This window comes from Bidens hawaiensis, unplaced genomic scaffold, assembly GCF_021521415.1.
Source record: "Bidens hawaiensis isolate Kalapana, Puna unplaced genomic scaffold, B.hawaiensis_p1.1 tig00030570_1, whole genome shotgun sequence".
NCBI classification, from domain to species: Eukaryota; Viridiplantae; Streptophyta; class Magnoliopsida; order Asterales; family Asteraceae; genus Bidens; species Bidens hawaiensis.
In genome coordinates, this window is record NW_027495107.1 from 45,321 (window position 1) to 55,341 (window position 10,021).

Genomic DNA, 10,021 nt, shown 5'->3' on the forward strand with positions numbered 1-10,021 from the left:
GTTGATGATATACTGTTTTATTACTATTGTCTTAACGTGTGATATAATAATTTAAGAAAAGTTGAGTTAATAAAGTATTTGTTCCACACATGGATTCTATGACTTAATTATGGAGGTGGGAAAAAAACTCGGACCATACTGGTATACCTGTCCCGTGAGTACGAACTAGGTTTCAGTTTCTCAGAAAAAGCATATCCGGACTCACCAGAACAGGTTCCACCTCTACCCGGTTAAAACATGATAATAACTTAATTGGTCAAGGAACTGTTTTCTACCCGACCTAGTTCTTGACTTTGGTTGACCAAACTTAGAACCGGTTCTTACTCGGTTCCAGTTTTTGAAAATACCCGGTTTTCCCACCTCTAACATAAATACAAACTTAAATACGGGGATTGAGCAAAGAGAGCAAGCATTTCTTCTATCCAAAATTCCCAATAGTTAGTCATTGAATATATAGTAACTCACTAAGGATACACTAGTTTAGAAAAACCTTATGACGTAATCATATGGGGCCGTATGACTGACAAAAAATGGTCATACGAGCAGCATGACCTTGTTATAGTGGCGTGTGTTATCACATCAGTCGCTTTTGTGTCAGTCTAACATGTTATTCAGTCCACATGTTGTGTCATTAAAACATTCATACGACCCATATGACCATTTTTCATTTTTTATGTGGCTCATACGTAACGTGTGGATACTCATCGGGTGGTATGACCTTGTTGTAGTGGTGTGCCCTCACGTCAGTCACTTTTGTGTCAGTCTAACATGTTATACGACCGGCATGATGTGTTATTGAAACATATCATGCAACAACCCATATGACCATTTTTCATCTTTCATGTGGCCTGTATGTAACGTTTGGATACTAGATAGCGTGTCAGTGATGTTTGTTTTGGTTTTCCTTTAAGCTACTAAATCATCTGTGAATAAAAACATAAGTATTTTTGTTATTGAAATATAGAGTGATGCACATACATTCCTTCTAAAAGTTCTAATGTATCTCTTCTTTCCCAATACAAGTTCTTGAATTATAACTAGCTACCAACATCTTGCAGGGGTCTTTACTTTTGCGCCACGGGTTACAAACGAACTGAATTTCAGACACCTTAATCTCTAACAGGTCTAACTGATCAAATATCTTTTTAGCAAAAATAGAACCAGGTTGAAAAGCCGACCCGTTTTACCACCTCTAGAACTAGTCGGTATTGAATGGGAAGAAAAGATTATGATAGTTTTTGGTACATTCTTCTATAAATCTTTGCACCTTCAAATTCTGCATGAATCTCTCTTTCGGTTCTAATCCCCATTGGGCTACTCACCAACCATCCTTCATCGTCACACTCGAGACTACTGTCTACGTGGACAAGCTTATCTGACTCTGCATCAAAATACTTCCGCATGTCGACAGCAACTTCAAGCACATCAGACTGTATAAACACCTGTTTGGAACATAATTTCCATGTGATTTAGGCACATAACATAAAGCAACATCATGCTCCTTAGTAGAATATGCAACATAATAAATAATATTAATTAAAATACCTGTCCTCCGGGCATCAAAGTATCCACAATCGCCTCCACAAGAGGCTTCTGCACGATTCTTCTTTTATGGTGGCGTTTCTTAAAATGAGGATCCGGGCACTGAATAAAGGTCCAATAAAATGTTAAAACCGAGAAAATGACCAACCGATTCGACGTGCATTAATATGTTAAAAAAAATTATATACTCACCAGTATTGAAACCAACATCAAAGGTCCAGGGTATGTTGAAATGAGCTGCTTGAAGGATATTGATGCATTTGCAAACAGAAAATGTCTGCATAAATATGCATAAAGTTTATTTTTAACAAAGAAAATAATATTTATTAAGAGCTGCAATAAAATGCATTTGTATCATTGTATGAAATAAACAATTTACGAAAATATAACAGGAACTCACACATTACTAAGAGCCAGCTCTTTCACCCATGTTTCAGCGCGTGTGACCAACTACAAAAGTAAATAACCTTAGCATTAGAAGACTACTGATACCGAATAGTACCGTATACTAATCAAGTTATCAAACTACATAATGGTTAAATAAAAAGGTTAAAAAAATAATTATTTATAGTACCTTTTTCCGTATTTCAAGACCCAAATAGTTCTTGGACCCGGGATTTCTCTTAGCAAGCCACATGAGAAATCTACCACTACCTGAAGTTATATATATTCATGGAATAATTAGAATTCATTAGAATAAATCGATTAAAAACCGATTTTGCTTCATAATCACAATGCAGTAAATCCAAGATATGCTTATAAGTTATTACCACCGCCTATGTCCACCACTAGAGGCAACTTCGGGTCTTCAAATACATCTTCCCAATTTGGTACTTCAGCGGGAACCTATCAAAATACAAAGAAAACCTATAAATTATAACTCAATCCATCATTCCCATACAAACCACAAGATCATGTTCATATCGGTTATCGTATGACAAAGAGCTTAAAAATATAAATTTATTTTACTAAAATTGAGAAGAGAAACAACATACCGATAAACTAGAGCTAAGGGGGTTAACATGTTGCCTCACCCGAAGAACACCTAATTCCTGATAATCCATGAAAAGATATGAAAGAAATGTCAGAATTGATTAAAAATAAATCCCTAAAATAAATATAGCAATGTCCGCTTTCACTTCTTAGGTCAAATGCACATTCATCACTAGTGGTGCAAACGAACCGAGCAACTCAAGATCAGATCGATAAAAAGTTCAAAATAAAACGAGCCTTATCGAGCCCGACCCTCAAATAAAGCCCGCTTAGTTGTTGAGCCCGCGCTCGAGCCTTGTATGGGAAGAACGTTTGGGCTTGTCAAGCCTTAAAGAGCCTTGTGCATTTCTAAGTTTTAATTCTTTTGTACTTCTATGTATTAATCTTACACCGCACAGCCTAACTCGAGCCGACATTTAGCTCGTTTAAGGTACTGCACACGAGCTAGAGCCGACCTTTAGCTCGTTTGAGACACTGCACACGAGCTCAAGACAAACGTTAGGTTGTTTAAACAAGCTCGAGCCGACCTTTAGCTCGTTTAAGATACTGCATTCGAGCTCGAGCCAAAATTTAGCTCCTTTAAGGTGCTGCACACAAGCTTGAGCTGAGCTTTAGCTCATTTAAGGTACTACACACGAGCTTGAGCCGAAAGTTAGCTCGTTTAAGGTACCGCACACGAGCTTGAACCGAGCTTTAGCTCATTTAAGGTACTACACACGGGTTCGAGCCGAAATTTAGCTCGTCTAAGGTACTGCACACGAGCTTGAGTCGAACTTAGGCTCATTTAAGGGTTTTCTCAATGTATATAAAAACAATTAAATTTATATAAATTAACAAAATAATAAGCGAGCTGAGCCTGAGCTTGAAAAAAACGACTCATGAGCCGAACTCGAGCTTTAGAAAAAGATCTTGAAACAATCCGAGCTCGGCTCCCCCCTATACCATCATATGCAAAATTGATATCTTAGGATTACAAAGTCACATTGATTGAAAAGTTCAAAATCATATACTAATAAATAACTATTATCAGTAATAAATTACACAAATGAAACTATCGAGTCGAGCTTAGGCTCGTTTACGGGCGTTCTCAATGTATATAAAACAAAACAATTAAAATTTTATATAAACTAACAAAATAATAAACGGCCCGAGCTCTAGCTTGAAAAAACAACTCACAAGCCGAGCTCTAAACAAAAAGTTGAATGCGGGTAACAAAAACTAGGTAACCGAATTCTATACCCAATTCAAATTCTTTTTTTAAAACATTAAAGCAAAAGATTAACATTCAAAATAAGATAACGCTAATGAGTTTAATGAGTAATAACAGTATTAAGTAATAAATTTACATAAATGTAAATCATTTAGTAGCTACTTACCTCGGATACGATATGCGGGATGCTGAGGTCAGCATACTCTAATGCGACGAGTTGAGGGCTTCTAATTTGCGGTTGTCGTTGCTGCTGTTGAGATACAGATGCAGCGGTTGAACAATTGCAAATATGGCGGACATAATTATAACTATTGTGAAGCAGTGAAGAAGAATTCAATGATGATTTGATAGCAGCAGTTGATGTGATGATGGTTGTGAAGATTGGGGGGGTTTTCAGTATTATTATTGCCTTACCCATAACCCCAAAGGTTTTGGAACGAATAGGTGATAACCGATAAATAACAACTTCTATTAATATTTATTTTCATTTTTATTATAAAAGATAAATGGATAATAAATAAATTATCAGCACAAAATCTCATCTTTCACTTTCTTCGTCATCTTCATACACTCTTTCTTTATCATCCTCACCAATTCACACTCATAAAAACTGTTCACAAATGTATGTCTGAATCCAGTTTACATGTATGCCACCACCATCATTACATGTAAGCATCAGCATCTACACAGCCTGTAATACAAACTATGTCCTCCTGTTTGCTACCTCAGTTCAAGTGCTTGCCAGATTCTTTCTCCATCCAGTTCAAAACACATACTCATCCTCCTCGTAAGATAACAAATATTCTTTCTGTTCTTTACTGTAATAATCATATATGCACATATGATCAATCTGAGAGTGCTTTAGTATTTTTGATCTGGCATTGTTGGTTTGTTTATGAATTATAACTTTGTCAAGGTTTAGTTATAGTTAGTTGTTTACCTCCACTGTGGAAATATACAAAATTTCTAATTATGGAAAGTTAAAAAACCTCCAAATCTTTTTTTTTTCAAATTGGTGACTTATGCACAATTTTTTAGTTTTTGTACTTTAAAATGATCTGTTACATTTTTTAAGAACAACGACATTCTACGGTATGACTGGGTGGTCGCAGGTCGGCTTGCCTGCAGCCATCCCCAGTTTTGAACCCCAGAGAGAGAGAGAGTTTCCTGAAGAGCATAACCCCTGGTTCCCGGGTCCTCCCCGTGTCCTCGGAGGCACCTTCTCTCAGTGGTGAAGCTTGGACGAGTTCGTCGGGGGGGGGGGGGGGGGGGGAAGTCAAAATGTATTTAAAAAAAAAATCATAAACGAGGGGGGCTGGGCTCAAATTTTGGGGCAAAAAACAGGAAAATTTACACTACGTATACACATTTTTGGGCGAAAAAGGGTCAATTTCCACTACTGCGCAAAAAAAACAGAGGGGGGGGGGGGGGGGACCCCCGGCCCTAAAGAAGCTTCGCCCATGCCTTCTCTTTTGATGTCACTTGACACCAATTGCACCGTCACAAGAGCCGCAACCCTTTGGCATAACGCAGGCAGGATAAAACCCTCGTTTTGGCTCCCGAAGGAAGCCTAGCTCTTATATTCATTGCCATAACCAACTGGGCTACCCCAGAAGGTTATAGTGATGAACTTGTTGTGACCCTATGCAATGACGACTTTTTTTTATGAGTCCTGTGCCTGTAAATGAACTGAACGCTGCAGTTTGTGAACCGTTCAGCCGGAAGTTGGTTTATTTAATACACGAACGAACATGAACAAAAAAGTTTGTTCATTTATGTCCGTTAATGTATTTTTTTTTAATTTGTTTCGTCCCATTACTACTGTTTAAACTTTTGTTTAATAACCTTTTGGACCCAATACATTATTTTTTCACATTACCTTTAACTGCTTTTAGCTCATTTATGTTTGTTCATCTATGTTCAGTTATGTTCGTTAACCATTGTGTGTATACTGTTAACGAAAGAACATAAGCGAACACAAATATGCTCACTTTCTTAACGAACGAACACGGACAAGAAACCTCGTTCGTTTGATTGTTCGTGTTTGATCGTTTGTTCGGTTAAAGTTAAACGAACGTACATGAACATGCTTTGTTTGTGTTCGTTCGGTTCGTTTACAAACCAGTTTTATCCTAAAGATCAAACAGCTCTATTTAGTTTGAAGTTTAAACTTCTCAAGGCAATAGGCATGTACATGAATATATGTATAGATCTATATATACACAGGTGATCCATGTAGAACTAACTGATCGATTAGACGGTCCAAATTCTGATATTGATGCATAGTGTTACAAAAGTTTTCACTTTTTTTAAATGAGTTGATTATGCATCTACTTGAACAAATTTGAATCCTTGCTCAGTTGATTAACTGCTAAAATGTTACTAGACTTCATAGGTCTGTTTTTAGCCCACTTTTGCAGTCTAAAAGAACGAAAATAGACACGAAATAGTGATATGAGTGCTATGTTAATTGGAGTTTAGGGTCATTTTTTAAACAGTTTGGTGTCTTCTTGTAAAAAATAACATAAAATAAAAAAAATTGATGCTTCGCGAGTTTGCGGTTGGTTGTGGACCTAGATGGTGTTAGGCTTATGGAACTAGTACCCTTCTCTACATGAATGAGAGTTTAAAGTTGATTTTTTTTCTTGTGATCAAATTTGCTCTTAATTGTATAAATCGGTTAAAATGCAGCAAAATGCAGAGAGCCTACTTCGTCCACGACTCGGTGCGTTTTATCAACCACAGCACCACCAGTATCAGCACAATCTACAGTTCTTAATTTAGAAAAGCTACAACTGTCATCTTTAGAACTTCATTCAAGTTCAAGTGCTTCTGACAGACAATGGCCATCATCATCAACTGGAGTTCTTGATATTGAAAATTTAAAGCTACCATCTTTAGAATCTCATTCAATAACCGCGAGCAGACCATGGACCTTTAATAGTTCAGTAGGTCAGGTCAGTATCACTTTACATATCCATTTGACTATCAAAATATATAATATAAAAATAAATACTGATTTATAATTTTAATTGGTATTAAACCGTTTATTTAGGTGAATAAAGAAACAATCTTGCCATCAGAATTAACCACAAAAGAATACGAAATCGCAGCTGCTGAAGCAGTTGCATTAGCAAAGGCTGCAATAGAAGTTGCCAAAAGTGCAGCAGCATTGGCAATGAACAGTCAACAGCCCAAAACATTGGACATCAACGAAAAACTTAAACTATCCGAGCCAGTTAATTCCATAAACGGGCTCGGGTCGCAAACTGAAGAAACAGAACCAACAGCTGAAGAACTTCAGCTGTTGGAAGAACAACTATCAGCTAGCATAGCTGTGAGATCAAAACGCCAAGTGAAACGCAAAGAAAGGAGAATTCGGGCAGCAGAACGGGCTGAAGCTGGGAGTCTGTCTGTGAAGTCTGCAGGTGGCAGAGGGCGGGCTGCCGCCGTGGCAGTTAAACCTGGAGCGAGCAGAAGACGTGGCGAAAAGAAAGACGTTTTGGCATTTTTAGGCGGAATGACTAATGCTAAGCTTCTAACTGCTGCTGAGGAAGTTGAACTTTCTAAAGGAATACAGGTACAAGTTTTTTTTTTTTTTTTAATTTCAGAATATTATTTTTTTAATAATATACAGGACCTATTGAAATTACAAGAAGTGCATAAAGAACTAGCGGCCCGTTTTGGGGTCCCGCCAACTATTTCAGAATGGGCTGCTGCTGCAGGCATTGATCAGGTACAGTTAGGGAGACGGTTGCATTATGGTGAAGAATGCAGGGACAAAATGGTCAGAAGCAATATTCGACTTGTTATTTCTGTTGCAAGAAGTTATTATGGAACAAAGGTCCATCTTCAAGATATTGTTCAGGTATGCGTCACCTTTTTACTTTTTTAGAAGTGGCATTGACCAGTTTGACCGGCCGAAACGGGCCACGCCAGGTTGACCCGGAAACACTTTTTGCTCAGTTCGATAATAATACTTATTGTTGAATAGAACTAGGGGTGGCAAATGTGATCCATGGGTTGAATGAGTTGTATTAGTATATAATTGGCCAAACTAAAAAAAGAAAATGACTGAAACGGGTCAAAACGGGTTGACATTTCTCGAGGTTTATTTTTTTATTTTTTTTGGAATAAGAAAAACGGAGGAAACTTTTTAGTATTTTTACCTTTTTAGCTTTTGATTTATATTTCGAGTTATGGTTTTTTAATTATTTTTTTTGATTTTTTTAATGAGGGGTTTTTGAAATGGGTTGAGATTCCAAAAACCCATTTTAACCCATTTAAAAAACCCCTCATTAAAAATTCAAAAAAAATATTTAAAAAATCATAACTCGATATATAAATCAAAAACTAAAAAAGTAAAAGTACTAAAAAGTTCCCTCCGATTTTTTCGTTCCAATTAAAATAAAAAATAAAAAAACTCGAGAAATTTCAACCCGTTTTGACTCGTTTCAATCATTTTCTTTTTTTTTGTTTGACCCATTCTGACCCATTATATACATTTTAATACAACTCATTCAACCCAATGGGTCACATTTGCCACCCCTAAATAGAACCATTTGACTTTTTTGGCCCATTTGACCCGTTTGGGATTAAACATAACAAAACGACCCGTTGACCCGTTTCAGGAAGGAATCCGAGGTCTGGTGAAAAGTGCAGAGAAATTTGATGCTTCAAAGGGTTTCAAATTCTCGACATACGCTCATTGGTGGATAAGGCAAGCGGTCCAAAGGTCACGAGTTGAACAAAGCAGGATAATCCATGTTCCCGTAAGAAAAACCAATGATCACATGTTACGAGCATATTTATCATTTCACTCACTTCATGTTTTTCTTTGATTATACAGTATTATATGGTGGAAGTGCAATCTAAGGTAAACGAGGCGAAACAACGATTAGATAAGCAGCTCGGAAGACAACCAACCCGTGCAGAAATTGCAGTTGAAACGGGCATTTCCATTAAACGAATTCAGTCTGCTGAACACGCCCCAAAACCAGCCCGGTCTATTGATATTCCTATCGGGTTCGATAACAACACCAAACTCACGGTTTGTCCTCATCTCTTATTTTGCATAACGGGCTTATTGTTTTTAATAAGATCATCGGTAGTCAAGCTTAGGCAAACCCCCCCCCCCCCCCCCCCCCGGCGTTTTGGGTTTTTTTTTTTGAGCGTTTTGTATATAACGCGGAACATGTGGACGAAAATTAAAAAAAAAAACATTTTTTTAGGCGTTTTGATGACTATAACTCTGACTGGGCGCCACGTGGCGCATAACGCCTAGGGTTGGGGCTTTATGACTGACTACACATGGTCTAATAATAATAATGTGACATTTCGGTTTTTTAGGACCTTATTGATGATCCTGACCAAGAGACGCCCGAGGAGATATTAATAAAACAAACAATGTCTGAGGATTTAGATAAGGTGTTGAATACATTAAATGAAAAAGAACAAAAGGTGATTAGGTGGCGGTTCGGGTTAAAAGATGGTAAAACCCGAACGTTGCAGGAGATTGGGGATGTGATGGGTGTGAGCCGTGAACGGGTCAGACAGATTGAACTGTATGCGTTTCGCAAGTTAAGAAACACGGATAGAACTGACATTTTACGCCAATACTTTCCTCAGTAAATCACAGATGGAAATCTGGAATATGTATATGTATATGCAAATGTGTACAGGGAAATCTTATGCAGTGAAGGTGTTCGGCTCGGGTCAAGTGATTGTTTTTCCTTTGACCCGAAGCGAGACCTTGTTGCTAGATGAGTAACTATACAGGTTATTGCAAGACTGAGGCTTTTTTCGCCCTTTTTTATATTTATTTTATTTAGCCATGGCATTGTATCATAATATTCTGAGGATGTTTGGTTCTCTATTCATGCATATAAGTAAAATAATTTAATTTAGTTGTCCCTATTCTCCTAAACAACTCTATTCAAATTATCCCAGTTTATTTATATAGTGATAATGTTTTGCTTAATGCAGTTTTTTACAAAGTGTTTATACTTTATACGATTAAAATATTAACCTGTAAGTATTTCGGTACTTATGCTGTTAAGATACGGTGATTACAATTTGGGATTATAATACTACTCCACTTCAGAGCAATCAAATGCCGAACATGCTGTCAAAGGCTAAACATCCTCACATTATGTCTAACTGTTTTGGACTGACTTATATAGCGACTGGTTTTAACAAAATAGCGTGACCTTGTAGCACAAATGGCTCGAATATAGTGCATATTTTTATCAAGCAGGTTTGAATGCTAACATGCTC

General features: G+C 37.2%; 2 protein-coding genes across 2 annotated transcripts; one reads left to right on the forward strand and one right to left on the reverse strand.

Moving 5' to 3' along the window:
- Positions 1-1,109: 1,109 nt before the first annotated feature.
- LOC143580732 (uncharacterized) lies at positions 1,110-4,163 on the reverse strand. Its single transcript, XM_077063677.1, has 8 exons — positions 3,912-4,163; positions 2,538-2,594; positions 2,313-2,388; positions 2,117-2,196; positions 1,943-1,992; positions 1,735-1,819; positions 1,546-1,644; positions 1,110-1,442 (listed from the first exon to the last, which is right to left on the reverse strand). The coding sequence occupies exons 1-8, from the start codon at positions 4,161-4,163 to the stop codon at positions 1,227-1,229; spliced, it is 915 nt and encodes a 304-aa protein (XP_076919792.1). The 3' UTR covers positions 1,110-1,226.
- A 2,266-nt stretch (positions 4,164-6,429) lies between these two features.
- On the forward strand, positions 6,430-9,560 carry LOC143580731 (RNA polymerase sigma factor sigB-like; the record flags this gene model as incomplete). The annotated part of the gene is made up of 6 exons (XM_077063676.1): positions 6,430-6,702; positions 6,801-7,325; positions 7,383-7,613; positions 8,377-8,517; positions 8,595-8,795; positions 9,095-9,560. Coding segments are annotated over 6 exons (1,653 nt in total), but the record flags the coding sequence as incomplete, so codon positions are not given.
- Between the last annotated feature and the right edge of the window lie 461 nt (positions 9,561-10,021).